Source organism: Hipposideros armiger, unplaced genomic scaffold (assembly GCF_001890085.2).
Source record: "Hipposideros armiger isolate ML-2016 unplaced genomic scaffold, ASM189008v1 scaffold_11, whole genome shotgun sequence".
NCBI classification, from domain to species: domain Eukaryota; kingdom Metazoa; phylum Chordata; class Mammalia; order Chiroptera; family Hipposideridae; genus Hipposideros; species Hipposideros armiger.
The window spans coordinates 1,766,469-1,786,307 of NW_017731361.1; the positions used below are offsets into that span (position 1 = coordinate 1,766,469).

The window sequence follows — 19,839 nt, forward strand, 5'->3', positions numbered from 1 at the left end:
CACACACACACAGGGCCTCAGTAAGTAGATTAGGACTCAGGTATTAAGACGAGTTCTGGGTGGTGCGTCAGACTTGTGAGATACTGGTCAGCAAAACTAAGGCCTCACAAACACACCTCCTTCACGTGTGTCCCATGATTAATGATTGGAATAATTCTAAACATACTATTTAAGAGGAGCTCTGAAATAAATCTCCTGTTAGTGAATAAATATTGTTAAGGAGGGTCCCATTCTTAAGGCCTCAGGTTAATCTCACTTCAAGCTCTCAACCATCTTAATCCTGTTGGTAGAATCTGGTCAGAGACAAAGAAGAGGATTCGAGTCTTGATAAAATACAGCCTTTCATTTATTTCAGCCACAAACACGTCTCACATGGGTAGAAGCAGAGGCTCTTGTTCACATACCTCGCCTCTGTCTGTCTGAGGGGCGCGGGGGGCTGGGAGAACGAGGACATCTGCCGGGCCGGCCTCATCGGCCATGCCTCTCTCTCCACAGTTATGCCGCGCTTTACCGAGCAAGTCGAGGCGGCCGTGGAAGCCCTCAGCTCGGACCCCGCCCAGCCCATGGATGAGAACGAGTTCATCGATGCCTCCCGCCTGGTGTACGACGGCATCCGGGACATCAGGAAAGCGGTGTTGATGATAAGGGTGAGTAACTGCATCTCAGACGTTTTAACAGCTCACAGCTCTTTCTTATCATTTGCTAAACTCGAGCATCATTCTGGAACTCAGCAGCTGCATCGGCAGTATATTAAAACCATGAATCTAAAAGCTGTTAGAATGAGATATATTTAATTATATTGTCTAAAATGACTTTTAGTTGTAAGTTAGAACCCAAACGTGGGCCAAGAACAGGAGCTAGTATGAGCTGGCCTTGACAATGTAATTTAGGGCAAACAGTCACCACAAATATGAGGCTTCCGTTTGAATTAGAGGAAAACTACAGACAGTAAAGGCTCTTCAGTTAATTTCAGAGACGGGCATATTTCCTGAAGCAGATTGAAGTTATTCTTCACATGGAGCACCCCTCTGTTCGGAGGGGTAGAGGCAGGATGTGAGATCCCCAGTGTGCAGGGTGAGGGACTGGCAGCCCCTAGTCATGTTCCTGGCCCTCTCACCATAGCTGAAGGCGAGTGCCACCTGCTCTTCTGAGAGAAAGCCCAAGGCCTCTCCTGGATCAGCATCAACACAAAGGCTCTGGGGAGCTATAGCCTCTCCATGGTACAGCCCTAGGGTGCTGGGCCTGGCTCACAGCTGCCTTTCCTGTAGCAGTGACCCCTCCCATGCAGTCCTGAGCACCAGCATGCAGCTCTGGAAGCTGAGCTGGCCTGTGTGTAACTCTCCCCAGGGCCACCTGGCCACCCCCAGGCCCGGGCCAGGCCCTGCCCTCGCTGCAGAGCAGCAGTCAGAGCGCGGTGCCTGCCTGCGGTCTATGTGGCTGCTGTGCTATGCTGTCGATCTGGCCGGGGCAGGGGAGATTCACTTATACCTTCATGGTCTGCAGCCAGACCTCCCATAGTTGGCAGGGATGCTGTCCCACCTGTTACCCCCTCAGCTGGATAGCCTGCAGAAGCTAGCCAGATTGTCAGCTGGAAGCAGAGGTGACTTCTAAGGCACTTGCATCAGGCTGGACGCATTTTGTGTGCAATGTAGAAACTCCTGGGCAAAACTGCACTGCGCTCTGGGGGGAGGAGGAAAGAAACTGTTTGAGGATTGCCTGGTTGGCTGCTGGCTGTTCCTATGGACCCTGGGTCACCTGGACATATTGGGGGTACAGGGAGCTGGTGGAGCCTTTTGCCTTCTTCATCCCTGCTTCTGTGCTAAAGAAGAACCAAGTTCAACAGGCCTGGTTGAACGCAGGGTTAAAGCCGGTGGCCTTTATCTCAGTGGTATGAGGGGTCCCCGGGTCGCATATACCAGTAGTGATGAATGCAGCCCTTTTTCTCCAGACACCTAGAAATAGAGTAAAAAGTACCTTAATGATAAAGAGGAGTTACTGCCTTTGGGGATTTAAGTGGGCTGAAGTGCATGCGCTCCAGGAGATGCTTGCAAATCCCAGAGTCTGGTTCTGGGGACGCAGGTAGGGTTGTGGGAAAGCACATCCTGGGAGCAGGCAGGCGGCTTGGATGCCTCTTCCAAGCTCTCGAAGGATTAAAATGGGCAGTGGTGGCATAGGGTTTTGCCAGGGTCTCGTGTGGATGTGCTCACTGGTCTCGCGTGTGAACTTGCATGATCCTTGTCTCACTGAGGGCCAGGCCTGGCCTTTGCATGTGTACAAACCCAAGACTCTTGGTGGATTCAGGTGCCTTCTCACACGTGCTCTCACTTGAGCCTCACGGCACAGGCTGGGCCTGGAGTAGGTCCTGGTGCAGACGAGGGACTCGCCTCACTGCCGTCCTGTAGCAGGCTGGGCTAGGAGCCAGCCCCAGCTGTTCTGCCTGCTGCTGCCCCATTCCCGAGAACTTCCATTTGTTTCAAGTCAGCGGCTAACCATGAGAGGCTGGAGGTTGTGCAAAATAAGAATTTTATTTCATAATTTAAGCAGAGCTAGGACCACTATCAGTCTCTTTGGTATTTACTCAGACCCTACCTGCCACATTCTCTCTCTTCCTTTTATCAAAGTAAAAAAAAAAATAAATAAATACATTGCCTATTTTTATTCCTCAAAGCAGCCTTTGGTACCCTAAGAGAAGGCCCAGTATTATTTAACCCACTTAATTTTCTTTTGGTCATAAAGTGGGGATGTTATAATTGTCTAAAACATCTCTATTGTTTAATATAGTACCCTTTCTACTCAGGACAGTTCTCACGTTTGTCTTAAGATGTAGCTGTTGCAGAAATACATTAAGAGGTAAAAAAAATTGTGTTAAAAAAAAGAGTCCTGACTCAGTGGTGGAAGGTTAAGCCCCACCCCCAGAAAGGAACCCAGGCCCTTTGGGACATGCTGATGTGGGGCCCTCACTTGCTGTTTGTGGGACGAGCCCCCCGCCTTTGCATCAGTGAAGCAGGTCTCAGACAATGAGCGATTGTGGCCTCCACACCTGTTTGGAACTATGCGCGTGAAACTCTAGAATTCTGGGTGTCCATCCAGCAAGCCCAGGGGTGTGTCTGACTCCTGGTCTCTCTCTTGGTGGCAGACCCCTGAGGAGCTGGATGACTCTGACTTCGAGACAGAAGACTTTGATGTCAGAAGTAGGACAAGTGTCCAGACTGAGGACGATCAGCTGATAGCCGGCCAGAGCGCACGGGTAAGGAATCTGTTAAACTTGTTCTGTGGCCCTCCCCTGTCCTCCTCAGGCCTTTGTTTTCCTGGAAAAGAAAAAGCTCTCTCAGTATTAAGAATCCCACTTTCCCTCTTTTCTCTGGGAGTAGGACGCAGGTTAACTTAACCTAAGTTGTGGCACCTGCCAGTCAGGCTTCTCCCAAGTGTCTCCTCAGCTGGGGGCAGGAACATGGGCCTCAGCTGTGTGCTGGGCTTTGGTTTATGACAGAGCTGCATCAGGAGAGCCTAGGATATCATCAATGCAATGCTTGTTAAAAGGAATGTGAAATCGAGAAAGGTTGCTGTCTTTGCCCATCTCAATGATACCACGGGTATGAACTATTTAATTATTCATGGGTTAAAAAAAACAACAGTGGTACATTGAAGAAAATCAGTCAGAGCCCTTGCATTCATTTGAGTCATTAAATCTTCAATCAATAGCATTTATGTTTTTGGGAGGACACCAAGAAATATTTCTAAGGACTCTTTTTTCACTTGTCAGAAATCATGTTGAATAGTGAGTGCATCCCTGCTCGAGGCCACACTCGGTCGGGAGTACTTTGGGAAGCTGAGGGGGGAGGAGCCCAGGCCCAGGCCTGGGGGGCTTGAGGGTCAGCAGGCCTCCAGGTGCTGCTTTGATAAAGTTTAAATGCCAAGAAAATACAAAATGTATGTTCCTCAGCAGGTTCTCTGTCTTCCTTAAAACGTACATTCTAAAACCACTTCCAGTTCACCCTGAAAAGTTGGAGATGTAATGTGGCCACAGGAAATGCTCGTGAAGGGACAGGGCTCTGTGCATTAACCCTTCTCTCATCTCCGTTCCCCGGGTAGGAGACAGGATGAAACTTTTAGGAATCCAATTAAGCAGATTCTGTCCCTGCACACATGTGATCACGGAGCTTCCACCTTAGCCTTCTACCCCTCACACTGTTTTCCTCCACATTACAACGTGTTCTTGAAAGTGGGTCAGAAATTCAGGCTGCCATAAGCTTCTGCGCAAAATGAGAAAAACTGGCCCTTCAGGCAAAATGAAGCCTATTAAAGCATTTTCCTACCTATTGCCATGGATTGCTCGGTGGACATGCTCTTGGCTAATGCACTGTGAGAATGTCGTACTCCCTAACATGGAAGCGCTCTCTGTGCTTCTGATCTCAGGCGATCATGGCTCAGCTTCCCCAAGAGCAGAAAGCGAAGATTGCGGAGCAGGTGGCCAGCTTCCAGGAAGAAAAGAGCAAGCTGGATGCCGAAGTGTCCAAATGGGACGACAGCGGCAACGACATCATCGTGCTGGCCAAGCAGATGTGCATGATCATGATGGAGATGACCGACTTCACGCGGTGAGCGGCGCCGGCCCCGCAGGCCCCCTCCGACGGGCAGGACCGTGCTGCTCTGCAGCCCCTCCTATCTCCCGCCCCCTCCATCTACAGTGACCCTTGTTCTCTTTTCAGAGGTAAAGGACCGCTCAAAAATACATCGGACGTGATCAGTGCCGCCAAGAAAATTGCTGAAGCAGGATCCAGGATGGATAAGCTTGGCCGCACCATCGCAGACCACGTAAGTGACAGGCTCGCCATGTGGGTCTCAAGTTTATCCCAGGACTGAGCCCTGTGCATTCTGGAGACAGCAACAGTATTTTTCATGGGACACAACACTCACCTCTCAAACGGTTCTTAACTCGTAGATTTTTAAGGATTTCTGAATTCCTGTTTCTTCTTTGATGAGTCTTAGGAGGCAAGCCCATCTCTGGAGCAGTGGTGTCTGTCCTGAAATCTTCCCATGATTGACAGCTAAAACAAGTCTATTGGTGACTTGTTTATTCTCTCTTTTCTTCAGAAGTTCAGCTCTGGGTAGGCGCTGCTTCTACAAGCTCTGACACCACGTGTATGAGTACCTCTTGGGGATTTATTTCTTAGAAGAATTAGGAGTCTGGTTAGTACTTTGGAAGGCTAATGTGTCACTGCAGTTTCTCAACCACCCAGCCTTCAATAAACCTTTTATTCTCTGCACTGATATGTCAGGAAATGTGATTCCTACCTCCTGGAAAGTTTACGTTTTCCTTGATGCTCCAAGACTTAAATTATTGGAGACACTGTTGCAGGTTCCTCCCAAGTGTCTCCTCAGCTGTGCGCTGGGCTTTGGTTTTTGACAGAGGTGCATCAGGTGAGCCTAGGATGTAATCAGTGCAATGCTTGTTTAGTTCTTCTCTGCGGTTCTGACCCCTCCCCTCGAGTAGCCACCTCCCAGCCTGCACCCGGGCTGCAGCATGAGGGACAGCAGGTGGAAGTCCTCCTGGCTGCCCTTTCACAGAGCCCAGCACTGAGCCCTGGAGCTTCGACTGCCATGAATCTTGACACCATCCAGGCCTTTTCCCTCTTCTCTCACCAGCTCAGGCCTCTCGCCACTGCATTCTCCTCACAGCTGCCAACATGACCATATACGATCATCTTAAAACACAAATCAGATATGGTTCTGTTGTGCTCCTGTAGCTTCTTAGAACAGCATGGTTGCCCCTCTCACTCACTGTGCTGGCCTCACAGAGCGAAGTGTTTGCTGAGAACACTTGGCAGGTGCTCTGTGTTTCCTCCCTCAGGTAAAGCCTAAGCCGACCGACTCAGGAGCCTTCCAGCCCTGGGCAGTTCGGCAGCGGCCACCCTTGAGTTTCCCTGTGACTGGTGAAGACCTCACGGTCCCCAACTGCTTTTTTCTTGCTTTGATTTACTGATCTTCCATTTTGGCCTGAAGTAAACTCTCTTTTCATCCGGTGTTTGCAGTGTCGAGCCCCTCTGAGCGGAAGAGCTATGGGGTGGCTACTCCCTAGCTCAGAGCGCTCTGACTTTTCTCCAGAGCCTCGCTCTTGCTTGCTGAGGCTTTTTCTCACCTTCAGGGGCCTGGGCCCAAGGAGAGAGGAAGCCTGTTGGTGGCACCGTGAGAGGCTGAGAACCAGCCCCTGGGGGTGGGTGTGTGTGGGCCCCCCCTGGAGGGCTGGGTGTAAGCCTGCTGTCCCCGCAGTGCCCGGACTCCGCCTGCAAGCAGGACCTGCTGGCCTACCTGCAACGCATCGCCCTCTACTGCCACCAGCTCAACATCTGCAGCAAAGTCAAGGCCGAGGTCCAGAACCTGGGCGGGGAGCTCGTCGTCTCCGGGGTAAGTTTCATTTGTGAAGGAATGTGCTGGCCTTTGCCCACATCCACTCCTTCCTGCCCTGAACTGGGGGGTGTGCTTGGAAAACCCCGAGGTTCCTTCTCAGGCCTTGGAAGCCCAGGGCCGCACTGGGCTGCTCCCTGCCGCTCTGTTTAGCTTGGTGGGTGGGAGACAGCTGGGCGCCTGAGGGCTGGCCTCTCACTGGCAAAAAGCACTTTATCTTGTTTTCCTTCCCCCAGGGAGGAATTGAGCCTGTTCAAAAATTGCAAAGATGACATAGCAAGGCTCTCTCAAATCACCTCTACCCGTCTAGTACCTGAGTAGTATCTCTTCCCTTATGTCTTTACCATGTCACAGTACTGGACCCCTTGTCACCTGGGCAGGACAAAGAGGTGGTCTCGCTGGGTGTGCTGAGCTCCCCTGATTCCCTGTGGCTTCTGCTAATGGCCCAGAATTCCTGTGTTGTACATGCTGATACCATTTGCTCACCTGCCGCACTGTGTCCCTGGGCCTGACTGAAGGTGGGGGGTTTCTGTTGGGCAGCTGCTTGCAGTTAGCTCTGCGATCTCGCTCAGGAGGCGGCGGAAGCCTCCTCCAGCTTGTTGAGGGGTCGGGGCAGGCCAGGTGTTGATGCTTTAGGATTTGTTACTGCTCCCTTTTCTTCAAAAGATCTGAAACACAGGGGTTTTCAAGGTGTTTGGATAAGAGCAGCCAGCCACTGGGAGAGCTAATCAGGAACCACCCAGCTTATTCTGCAGGGGGAGGGGTGGGGCCGCCTCTCGCTGTCGCCGTTCTGCCCATCCCCGCCCATCCCCGCCCTCGGGGCTGGAGGTCAGGCCTCCCTCCTCACTGCCCGTGTCTGTGCTTCTTAGGTGGACAGCGCCATGTCCCTGATCCAGGCCGCCAAGAACCTGATGAACGCTGTGGTGCAGACGGTGAAGGCGTCCTACGTGGCGTCCACCAAATACCAGAAGTCCCAGGGGATGGCTTCCCTCAACCTCCCAGCTGTGTCGTGGAAGATGAAGGCGCCTGAGAAAAAGCCCCTGGTGAAGAGAGAGAAGCAGGATGAGACACAGACCAAGATTAAACGGGCATCTCAGAAGAAGCATGTGAACCCTGTGCAGGCCCTCAGCGAGTTCAAAGCCATGGACAGCATCTAGGGCTGCCCCCGCCAGCTGCCCCCACCCCTCGGGCTCTTACACTAACTGTGCTCCACTCAAATGCATTTGCTCAATAGAACACTGATGTCAGATTCCACAGGGAAACAGGCAGATTTTAAACCTGGCCAGCTGGTGAATTTTGCAAGGACATATTTGCGTTTAAGTCGGTCACAAATACTTTTAGGATTCAGGAACATACACAGTTCTAGCTATATTTTTTATAAGCTTAAATAAAAATAAAAATTCCATAACCAAAGAGAATCCCACATATACTTGTTAGTAACACTCTTGACCAAGTTGTGACGCCCATTCTCTTGGTGTGGCATTAAGGTTTGAGAGAAAGGTATCTTACTCACCCTTTGTGGAGGGGGCTTCCACCAGCCCTGGGTCCCAGCAGGTTGGCTGGTATTAAATGACCAAAGATGCCCCAGAGTAAGCAACCTGGGTGTCTTAGGAAGCTGTCCCCAGAGAAGGAATGTTCCCAAAGGGTCCTGAGAGGGACAAACCACATGAAACTCAGTAAAACATAATGTATCATGAAGAAAACTGATTATTCTCTTTATGACATAAAAATTTTAATGCATTTACAATTACTAATGTACTCTGCTGCAGGACATATTAATAAAGTTGCTTTTTTCAGGCTAAAGTGTTGTGATGCTGTAATCAGAACATGCTTTCCCCCCCTTTCTTGAGCTTCAAATGCAAATTCATCATTGGGCTCACTTCTAGTACTTGCAATGTTTCCTGCCTTGGGCTCGCAACAGAAGCCTGACAAAATAGTGTTTGCTTAGGCAATAATTTAGACTTTACCTTATTTGTGATTACTGTACCGATTACTATAGCTACAAGGTATAATTTTACTGTCTTATTTAAATTTTATGAATTTGAATGTTTTTTACACTAACTTTTCCCAATAAAGTCCATGATGAAACCAAGTCTAGGAAGCTAAAAGTCCTTTTTCTTTGCCTTCCAGTCAAGTCCACTTCTACAGGAAATTCTCCGGACTTGTCCCCAGCATCTGCCATACTCTGGGCGCTCCCAGTGTCCCTCTGTCCCTGGGACAGTGTGGTCCAACAAGGAGCCCGTGCCTGTAGGCCACAGGCTGCACGGCCTGGCCTTGGAGCTTCCCTGCCAGCCCACCCGGGAGTCCATGTGTCCACACTTCAAGGGGAAAGTCAAAACCTTGGAGGCGTCCTTGAAGTCTCCATGGATGTTCCCCTCGGCTTACAACCATGCCCTGATAATGGCTGCCTCCAAAATAGAAACCCCATGTCCCTCCCCAGCAAACATCCCCACCTTCAGCCAAACGCCCTCAAGAAAGGTGTGTAGTTGTCCCTTCTTCCTTACTTCCATTCTCTCTGCCATTCCAGTTAGCTCTCACCCGCCCTCCACAGTCGGTGGAGTGGCTCTGTCTCCCATCTTACCTACCTCACCAGACAAGTGCCCGGTGAGCACTCCCTCCCTGGAAGCCCCCCACTTCAGAACTGGGTGCTCCCCCTCTTCCCAGTAGCTAGAAGTTGTGCTGCCCAGGGCTCAGTACTGGGCTCTTCTCTGGTCTGCTCACTCCCATTTTTAACCAGACTCCCAGCTTGAAATTCCGTCCAAATGCCGACTTCTCCCGGACTCAACTTTTATAACTGCCTACTGCCTAAACTCTCCACGTGGCTGTCTTAATAAATATCACAAACTTGACCTGTCCAAATTCTTACCTTTAAAATGTGTGCCAGGTCCAACTACGTCTCACCACTTCTATCGCCTGGTCATATTTATGAATTGCCCCAAAACTCAGCAGCTAAAACAATGAACATTTATTACCTCAGTTTCTGAAGGTCCAGAGTCCAGGGGCCCCTCAGTGGGAGCTTTTGCCTCGGGGTGTCTCACGAGGCTGCCGGGCCGGAGGGTCTGCTTCCAGGCTCCCTCACACGGCTGTTGGCAGAAGGCCTCGGTTCCGTGCCACGCCGGCCTCCCCGTACAGCAGCATACACGTGATACACGTGGGAGTGAATCACCCAAGAGAACAGCAACCAGAGGGAAGACAGTGGTTTTTTAAAACCTCATTCGAAAGCGATAAACCATCACGTCCACTGCAGCAACCTCCCCAGCAGGCTGCCCCGATCATCCTGTCCCCACCCCCTGCTCCCATGGCAGGCACAACAGTCCCTATAAAACAAGGCAGATCGTCATTTTTCTTAGCTCAGACCTTCCAGTGGCTTCCATCTCCCAGTAAAAGCCAGTCCTCAATGATGGATGGTCTCCCAACCCTGTCTGCTCTTACCCTCCCCATTCTTTGTCATTCACCCTTTGCACTTGTGGTCCCACTGCCTGGAAATACACTGTCCCCAGAGATCCCTATGCTTTCTTAGGACCTCCTTCAGGCGTCTCCTCAGAAGTTCCCTTATCAGAAAGACCTTAGATAAATCCTTACCCTGCCCTCTCCTTCATCATAGCACAGAACTGCTTTACAGGTCCACGTGTTTCCACTGTAAGCTTCACAGGTGGGGATCGTTATTTTGTTCATCAGTGACTTTTTATAAGGTGCAGGACACTGAGTGAACAGCTACCCCAGGGATCTCCAGTGGGGCTGGCCTCCCTTTGAACGCCCAACCCCTGACTCAGGATCCATGCTGACTCGGGGACATTCTCATGGCTTTTGTTGCCATCAGTTTGTCACATTCCAAAGTTGTCTTCCAGGCCTGAGCTCCGAGTCCACTCCTGTCCCCAGCTGCTTCACCTGATCTGCTGGTTTCCTATAGCCCAGCCCCCAGCAGTGCCCAGCTCCCACCAGGGCCACTTCCTTCCAGCAGAGGCCAAGGCCCCCCCACCCCCTCAGCTGGACTGTTGCAAAGGTTCCTAACCCGCCTACATCAGCATCCAGCATCCATTCTCCATTCTCTACACAGTAGCAAAGGAATCTTCCAGAATCACTTCCTAAAGAGTCAAGCCTCTGCTTAAAGCCTTCTGTCTGGAGCTGTCCACTGCCCACCTGACAAGGTGGCAGCCCCGTGGGTCTGCAATGTGTCTGGTGCTGTGACCCTGCCCTCTGCACCACACTGCCCCCTGGAGGCGGTTCTTGGACCTGTGTTCTCCCTATGAGCCCATCACTTCCATGTTCGGTCTTCACCTTTGCAGTATCGTCATCCCAACCCTAATAGTTACTCAAAAAGACTAACTTTTGTTTAACTTCACCTCTTCCTAAGCAATATCTGTGAAATCATGTTTGATGTACTAGTTACTACTTTTTTTCTAATAAACATCAAAATAACACTTCGGTAAATGTTCATGTGCCCCCTAAAATCACCCTGTACCACAGCTGGGAACACTGGCCCGCAGCTGTCACTGCTCGCTGGCCTTCAGCCATGGCACATGTATCACAGCGCCAGCCTCACAGGACTGACCCACATTCCTGTGGGGAACAGACAGCCTCCGTCTTGCTCACCCCCTTATCCAGCAAAGGGCCTGGCACGTGCTTGAGAAGTAGTTTTCAAACTGTTCAAACCATTCATTGATTTAAACCAAGCTATCAAAAGATACTGGAAGGCAAAAAGCAGACAACTGAGGGGGCACCAGAGGCCCTGCCCACAAACCCAGAAACCCTCCGTGTCCTCAAGGACAATGATCTAAAGCAGCGGGGCCTGGCTGTGCCCCAGGTGACTTGCCTCACCCTGACCCTGGGGTGTTTAATCCTGCCCCTTCGCCACCTACTAAGAGAACAGCCTCCCTGGACTTCTCAGCTAGGGCAGACGACCCTCAGGACACCTCCCTTGGGTGAGGCCTGGCCAGCCCCCTCACCGATGGCACTTCACCAGCCTGGCACTCTGGGCTTGGCCATTCCTCACACCTGCTGTGGCCACTACCTGCACACAGGGACAGCAGAGCCCAGTTCTCCTCCCTGCCCTGCTAACCACCCTGCAGCGCCTCCATGGCCTCTGGGCACACACGTCAAAGGCCCTACCTCACCTCTGCAGCCATAATCCTCACAGCTGCTCCACCCAGGCCAGTCACCTCTCCACTGAAGGAGGCTACGAGTTGCTGCCATGTGCTGGCACACCCGGAGCCCATGTCAGGCCTTTACCCACAATCCCGAGATGTCAGCACTATTACTGCCCTTTAAACTGTCCAGTTGAGGGAAGTGACTCAGAAAGGTGAAGCGTCTCACCCAAATCACACAGCTGCCAGTCAAGCAGCCCAGCACACCCTCTAGCTTCAAGATCCAGTCCCTCCAAAGCCCCCAGGTTCTGACCATTCCTGCTGGAGCCCCGGAGGGCAGAGCAGGGGCCGGTGGCCCTCCCCGCAGCCCAGCTCCCACCCACATCTGCCCCATCCCTGCATCAGCTCCTCAGGACTGCCTGGTAGGACGCAGGAGCTGTCCAGGTCCCTGGCTGGTCACTGGCTCCTGGCCTACTACACAAGGATTCTGCCTCACAATCCTCCCCTCTATTTCCTGCCTCGCCCACTTTTCTTTCCTCCTGGATCTTTCTCATCAGCACAGAAGACATGTTCTGATAGATACCATAGTTAAAAAGAAGACAATACAAGAAGATTCCCTTGAGTCCATGTCTCCCTCAGCTGCGTGTTCAGACCTCACTGCCCTCCTGCACTGTCCCCAGCTCACCTTCTGTCCAGTCCTCCTGTACGTAGCATGTGAAGTAGGTGGCCGCTCCGTCCCTCCTCGTCACGCCCCTCGCTGCTCTGGCTCAGGCTGCTGACCTCTAATGCCCAGGTGCTTCAGGCCGCAGACCTTGGCCTTCTCCTGTCTGCAGTGACTCCCACGCCGTGGGGTGCTGATCATTGCAGCTGGTAATAAACAGCTTTCCAGGGCAGGTTGGGAGGGGTGGGCATATACACATACACATACATGCGTTTCTATAGAGGAATTGTATGCAATTCAAAAATAACAACAAAATACACAATACTCTCTACTGTAAATTCCATATAGCCAACTGATTCTCATGAGCTTTCACTGATTTTTGCTGAAATCTTGCATCCATAGCCAACCTATGGTTGCAACTGACAGGGTCTGGTTCTGAAGTGAATGCTGGTTGATCCTTTGTTTACCTTACGGGATTAAGATGAAACAAGAACATCCGCTGGAATTTCGCTTGTCCCTCAGTTGAGTGACTTGTTTGCTAAACCAGATGATAGTTGTCAAGTATTATAAGACCATTCCCTCAAGTTTTTGTGCTATCAATAGATTAAATTTAATTGGTATTACATTTTCTTCATCACTTTAAGTCTAAACAATCAACAAAAAATGCATTAAGCCTTTATTTGTAGCATTTCCCAGTTTCCATGGTGTAAACACTCCCACCACATCAGATATCAGATATCCAGCCACCAGCGTGACGTCCTGAAGGCGTCAGTGGGGGAGAGAAACAGGGGCGCGCTGTCAGGTAGTGTTCCCACCACCCAGGGACGAGACATGTCAAGGGCCTTGGTAACGGTCGGCTGTAAAGTAATTAGGAAAGGATGTTTTGAGTATTTATTACCTTTAAATATTTTAGTTTTAAATTTATATACAGTAAAATTCACTTTTTGGTGTACAGTTCTGTGCGTTTTGACAAATTCATGGAGTTGTGTAACCACCAGCACAATCAAGATACAGAACGGTTCCATCACCATCCCCTGAAATGTACCCTGTGCTACCCCAACATAGTGTAAACGCCCCCCTACCCTGAGTCCTGGAAAAACCCTTTCCCTATAGTTTTGCCTTTCCCAGAATGGCACAGAAATGGAATCACAGTATGTAGTCTTTGAGTCTGGCTTCTTTCCATCAGCATAATGCCCTTGAGATGCACACATGCCTCCCTATGCAGCAACCGCCTGTACTGGGGTTTGTCTACCCATTCCCAGATGACGGGCATTTGAATGTTTCTAGGTGGGGTTTGTTTTTGTTTTTCACAAATAAAGTTGATATAAGCAGGCGAACATAGATTTTCATTTATCTTAGGTAAATACCTAGGAGAGGGATTGTCATGTTGTATGGTGTATGTTGAACTTTGTAAGAAACTGCCAACTGCCTTTCATGGTGGCTGCATCATTTTGCATTCCCTCTGGCCGGGCGTGAGGGTCCCGCTGCTCTCCGTCCTCCCCAGCACAGGGTGTTGTCAGGCTTTGTTTAGGTTTTTAATGTAATTCAGCCACTGTAGCAGGTGTGCAGTAGTGACTTACTGTGGTTTTAATTTGCATTTTCCTAACAACTAATGATGCTAAGCATCTTTTCATGTGCTTATCTGTCATCTATATTTCTTCTTTGGTGAAATGTCTTCAGATCTTTTGCCTTTTTTGGAGGGGACTATTTTCTTTTTTCTTTTTTTAAAATATTTTTATTGGGGAATTAGGGGAGGGGAACAGCGCTGGGGAATTGGGGGAAGGGGAACAGACAAGTTGCTGTCCTTTTGTTCTTCAGTCTAGTTGTAGAGAACGTTGCTTCACTGGCCCAAGTTGGCAGCATCATTGCGCTCTTCCAGGGCGAGGCAGATCAGTCGCTGGCCTCTGGATGGCTGCTCACGCTGGCTGCTGGCTACACACGGTAGCCCATGGCAACCCACTGCAGCAGGGGCTGCAGCCTACGCCGACTCATGGCAGCCCAGCTCCAGGTTGAGCTGTTGTTCAGCATCTTAGCTGTAGAGGGCAGTGTCACTGGCCCGCATATGTGGGATCCAAACTGGGGCCCTCTGGTTTCCAAGCCAGCTCTTAACCAACGCGCCACTCGGCCGGCCCCTGACTATTTTCTTATTAATGAGTTTTGAAGATACTTTATATTTTCTGGATACAAGTCCTTTGTCAGATATGTGATTTGGAAATATTTTCTCCCTGTTTATGGCTTGTCCTTTATTTTCTTAATTTCTTTCACAGAACAAGTCTCTAATTTTGATGGAGTCAAATTTATCAAATTTTTACTTACGTATTGTGTTTTGGTTGTTGTATCTAAGAACTTTTTGTCAAACTCAAGGTGACAAAGATGTCTTTCCTGTTTCCTTCTGAAAGTTTAAAAATTTTTCCCTTAGGTCTATGACTGAATTTGAGTTAAACTTTGTATAAGATGACAGATATAGGTCAAAGTTCATTTTCTAAAATATGGCCGTCCAGTTGTACCAGCACCTACTGAAAAGATAATTTCTCCACTGAAGTGCCTTTGAACCTTTGTCAAAAGTCAATTAACTATACTTGTGTGGGTCTATTTCTGAACTCTCTATTGCGAGTCCTTCATCTGTGTGTCTATTCTTCAACGAATGCCACAATGTCTTGATGACAGTCTTTGTAGTAAGTATTAAAATCAGACAGCTTGAGTTCTCCAACTCTGTTCTTTTTCCAGATTGTTTTAGCTATTCTAACTCCTTTGCATTTCCATATAAACTTTCAAATCAGATTCTTCTTGATATCTAAAAAATTCCTGCTGGGATTGCACAGAATCTACAGGTCAATTTGGCGGGGGTGGGGGGGGTGGGGTGCTGGCATCTTAACAATATTGAGTCTTCCAACCAATGAACTCAGTGTGTATGTCTAGATCTTTTTTATTTCTTTCATCAGTGGTTTGTACTTTTCAGCATTAAAATTCTGTACATATATTCCCAGATTTGTGCATTTCATGTTTCAATGCTATTATAAATGGCATTGTTTTTTAAATTTCATTTCCAATTGTTCATTACTAGCATATAGAAATACAATTGATTTTTGTACACTGAATTTATATTTCATGATCTTGATAAACTCATTGTTAGGAGATTTTTTGTATATTTCATGGGATTGTCTATTGGGTCGTCGGGAAAGTCATGACGTATTTTTCTATGTTTTTCAATGCAAAAATGTGTCATGACTTTCCCAACGACCTGATACATTGACAATTGTGTCATCTGTGAATACAGACAGTTTTATTTTTTTCAATCTGTATGCCTTTTATTTCATTTTCTTGCCTAACTGCACTGCCCAGGGCTTCCAGTACAATATTGAAAAGGAGAGGTAAGAGTGGCTGTTCTTGTCTCGTTCCCAATCTTGTCTTGTTCCCAATTTTAGGGAAAAAGAAGTCAGTCTTTGACCATTAAGTTTGATGTTTGTTGTAGGTTTCTATGTGGTTTCCCTTCATCAGGTTAAGGAAGTTCCCTTCTATTCCTAATTTGCTGAGTTTTTATTATGAATGGATACTGAATTTTGTCAATTGTTTTTTCTGTATCTATTGAAATGATCGTGCGACTTTTTCTTCAGTCTGTTAATATGGGGATTGAGTTGAACTAGCCTTGCATTCCCAGGATAAACCCCATTTGGTGATGATGTAACATCCTTTTATATATTGCTACATTTGATTTGCTAGTATTCTGTTGAGGAATTTTGCAGTGAGGATTTTGGTAGGGACCTGAAAAAATCTAAAGTCCTTACCACAGCCTCCAAGATCTCCCCTCCCCAATACCTCCTGTCCTCAAAATTTATGAGAGGTATTGGTCTGTAGAGTTTTTTCTTTTAATATCTTTGCCTGGTATTGGTAAGGCCAGAGTAATGCTGGCCTCTTGAAATGAGTTTGGGAGTATTTTCTTCTATTTTCAGGAAGAGATTGTGTAGAATTGGTATTATTTGGTAGACTTTGCCAGTGAAGCCATCTGGGTTTGGAGTTTTCTTTGTGGGAAGGTTTTAAACTATGAATTCAATTTCTTTAATAGGTATAGGACTATACAAGTTATCTTTTTATTCTTGAATTTTTGGCAGCTTGTGTCTGTGGGAGGCAGAATAATGGCTCCCCAAAGACACACACATCTACTCCCTGGAACTGTGAGTATGTTATGCTACATGGCAAAGGAGTTCAAGTTCTGATGGGATTAAGGTCGCTAATCAGCTAATTTTAAAATAGGGAGATTATTCTGGATTACCCAGGTGAGCCCAATGTTATCAAAACAGGCTGTAAAGTGGAAAAGTAGGCAAAAGAGTTAAGTCAGAGTGATGTCATAGGAGAACTTGACTTGCTTTTGCGGGCACTGAAGATGGAAGAAGGGCCGATAAGCCCAGGGATGCAGGAAACTCTAGAAGCTGGAAAAGGCGAGGAAGGGGACCCTCAGAGCGGACAGGAAGGAACGCCGGCCTGTTGATGGCTTTTCGAAGTGAAAACTGTGTCAGATTCCTGACCTACGAACTGGAAGAGAATGATTTTGGGTTGTTTTAAGGCACTAAGCTCATGCTAATTGGTTACAGCAGCAATAGAAAAGGAATGCAGTGAAAGACAGTGGACCCTTATTTCTTCTAAATTGTCAAATTTATGGACCTAGAATTGTTCGTAGTATTCCCTTAGTATCCTTTCAATGCTTGTAAAGCCTACAGTGATATCCCCTCTTTAATTCCTGATGTTGGTAATTGGTGTCTCCTTTTTTCCAAGAACCATCTTTTCATTTCATTGATTTTCTCTCTAGTTTTCCTGTCTTCAATTTTATTGGTTTCTGCTTTCTTTGGGTTTAATTTGCTCTTCTTTTACTCGTTTTTAAAAATTACCTTTACTTTTTTAATATAGTAATTATAAGTTTATATGATTTGAATTTTTATAATGACTGTGTTTCCCAACCAGCTCGCAGTGGTTCTGAGACCCACATGGCTGGCAGGCTGCTCTGGGCTGGCTCCAGCACGCAGCGCTTCCACAGCTCTCTCTTCACAGGGGACCCCTTCCCTGGGATCCTCTTTCTCCAGCTGCCTAGTCAACACCCCCACTTCAATATCCAACTGACATCTCAATGAGACACATCCAAAACAGTGTCCACCATAAAGTCTCCAGCTTTTCCCCGACTCTTCTCCCTTCCCACTTCTGTAAACAGCACCTGCAAACGCCGCTCCGTGCGTGCCCCCAAGGGAGGCTTCATCCTTCACGCTTCTTTCCGCACATGCCACGTGCAGCGAGTCAGCACGTCCTCGCAGCTCCATCCTCACAGCATATCTGGAGTCTGAGCACTTCGTACCACGTTTTCTATCACCATCACCCTGGTTCAAACCTCACGGGCAGCAGACCCTGCACGGGGCCCCTGCTTCCATCCTTGCCCCTGTGTCATCTCTTGCCACCATGGCAACAGGACTGATCCTGTTAATGTCAGTCACATCGAGTCTCTCCTCCCTCACAACTCTCCGATGGCTCCCGTCACAAAGAAAAAGCTCCCAGTCTTACAATAGCTGCCAAGACCCGCCTTCCCCTTGCACTTACTCTTCTCTCTTCCACTGACGCTTGCTTTTCTTCCAACACCTCCATGTTCCTGCCTTGAGGGCCTTTGCCTCTGCTATTCCCTTGGTCCGCAAAGCACTTCCTCAGATCCCCACATGGCTCACAGCCTCGCTTTCCTTCTGGTCACACTACACATACCTCATGAGGGAGGCCTTCTCGGACACCCTTCACCCCTTCTCGTGCTTTATTTCCCATAGCTCTTAGCACTCACTGCCTGGCATCATATTATATACTTATTTCTCATGGTGTGCCGCTCCCAGTACTTATCACTTCATACCCTGGAACAGTGCCTGGCTCCTAGTTAGTCCTTAATCAGATTTGTTTTGTGAATGAATCAATCAATCAATGAACAGCAATCAGAAGAGTGACCAAAACCCTCCCCTTGGCTCGCTGCTCCATCAGGGCCAAGGCCTGCTCCTTGACGAGGCTGACAAGGCACTGGAGCATGTGTTCCCCTGACCCCTGTAGCTCTACCTGGGGTGCACTTGGCCCCTCACCCCCATCACTTCCTCCAGCTACAGTAAACTTGTGGGTTCCTCAAACGGACCACTCTCTCTCACCCCAGGCCTTCCTCTTCTTAGAGCTGAAACCCTTTCCCCATTTCACCTGGCTTATTTTTCAAGCACCCTTTGGGTTTCAGCTTGGCTACGGCCAGCTCTGGGAGGCCTTCCCTGACCTCCTCCACTAGGTCAGAGGCCTTTTGGGCTCCAACTGACCAAGGCCTCCTCCATCACAGTACATGTCACATTGCAACTACCTTCCCCACCAGACTGTGTGCTCCCGGGCGGCAGGTCCTGTGACTTACCAATCTCAGAACCTTGGGGCCTCACACTGAGTAAGTGGTCAATAAATATAATTGAATGAAAGAATGAATAAACACGTGATTTAATAAAAACCAAGCCTGCTGAAGGGACGGGGTGGGGACCTAGGACCGCCATTCCACTCCCCATCCCTGTCGTCCTCCCATATAGAGGGCCTGGATCAGCCCAGCTGAGGATCAGGAAACCGACAATCAGCCAGGACTTACGAGGTGTCAGCCAGTTAACAGCTCTCAGCCAGTCCTTGTCACAAGGCGAAGAGCTGGTGGCCCCACCACGTGACAGGGACGGGAGAAGAGGAAAGCAGCCTGCAGGCCCTGGCAGGAAGAAGTCACATCACCCTCAAGTTCTGGTGGCTATGACCCCCTATTACCATTTCTTGCCTAACTTCAAGCCCAGGTCACACTCCTTGGCCACGGTTTCCAGGATGGCACCCAAGGGGAGGCAGAGAAAGGGCTCCTTCTAGACCTGCAGACAACAATCAATTATGAACTGAGTGGTGGAACCAGAGCCCACACTCTGGCAGCCTGAGCCCGAGCCCTGGGTCAGACTGCCGCCTGTCTCCTAGGGGAGGCCGCTACAGGACCCAGGGCCAGGCAGAGGCCCACGACGAACCCGGATGAGGCCAATGAGAACAGACTGCAGACCAAACTTCCCCATCCCTGATGCCTTGTCTGTGGCTATGTGGAGTGAGGAGAGGGGTGGGCAGCAGTCCCACTGCCCAGCCTGGGCTCAGCAGCCTGGCACTGGTCTGGCTTCCCTCACCATGGCCCCCAGATGCTCTGTCCTTAGCCCCAGGGACACCCCAAGAGCTCATGGCCCAAAGTCCCCTTTCTGTAGCATCCCAGAAGGTAGAAAAGGTCCTCAATTAGGCTTCTACTAGTGTAACTCCTTCCAAGGGGACCCCTTCCCATATCCCAGATCAGACCCGGGTGGTTACAGAGGCCTCAAAGGCCCTGGGGGTCCCCCACCTGGTGATAGTACCTCAGGACCTCACAAGGCCTCCCTCCGCAGCGCCTCACATTTCTGCCAGCCCTCGCTCAGAGTGCGCCTGCTCCCACGGCCTCAGCACTCACCTCTGCCAGGACAAGGCCTGGACCACACTCGGCCCCAAACCCAAGCCTTCCTCTCTCCCAGCATGTGCAGGGGCAGCTCCATCCCCCCACGCCTCATCTTCCCCCTTTCTCAAATCCACCTGCAGAGTCTGCTCACCCCAGCTTTCTTTTTTTTTTTTTTAGCTGAGACATCCTGCCACCTGTTGGCAGCTCAGCTT

The 19,839-nt window shown here is 49.3% G+C and overlaps 1 protein-coding gene and 1 long non-coding RNA gene across 3 annotated transcripts in view; one reads left to right on the plus strand and one right to left on the minus strand.

Moving 5' to 3' along the window:
* The window catches only part of CTNNA1 (catenin alpha 1), a 179,697-nt gene extending 171,200 nt beyond the window's left edge, over positions 1-8,497 (plus strand). Inside the window, exons 13-18 of the mRNA XM_019661933.1 lie at positions 496-647; positions 3,137-3,247; positions 4,417-4,598; positions 4,710-4,815; positions 6,271-6,405; positions 7,275-8,497. Of these exons, the coding sequence (XP_019517478.1) occupies positions 496-647; positions 3,137-3,247; positions 4,417-4,598; positions 4,710-4,815; positions 6,271-6,405; positions 7,275-7,562 (974 nt within the window). The 3' untranslated portion in view covers positions 7,563-8,497. The remainder of the gene's footprint in view (positions 1-495; positions 648-3,136; positions 3,248-4,416; positions 4,599-4,709; positions 4,816-6,270; positions 6,406-7,274) is intronic.
* On the minus strand, positions 3,221-7,268 carry LOC109393053 (uncharacterized). Of its 2 annotated transcripts, none has more exons than XR_002126168.1 (3): positions 6,892-7,268; positions 4,918-5,427; positions 3,221-3,308 (listed from the first exon to the last, which is right to left on the minus strand). It is a non-coding gene; the product is annotated as an uncharacterized LOC109393053 (long non-coding RNA). The 2 variants fall into 2 exon arrangements; XR_002126170.1 differs by lacking the exon at positions 3,221-3,308 and having other exon boundaries at positions 4,822-5,169; positions 5,296-5,427.
* Positions 8,498-19,839: the final 11,342 nt, after the last annotated feature.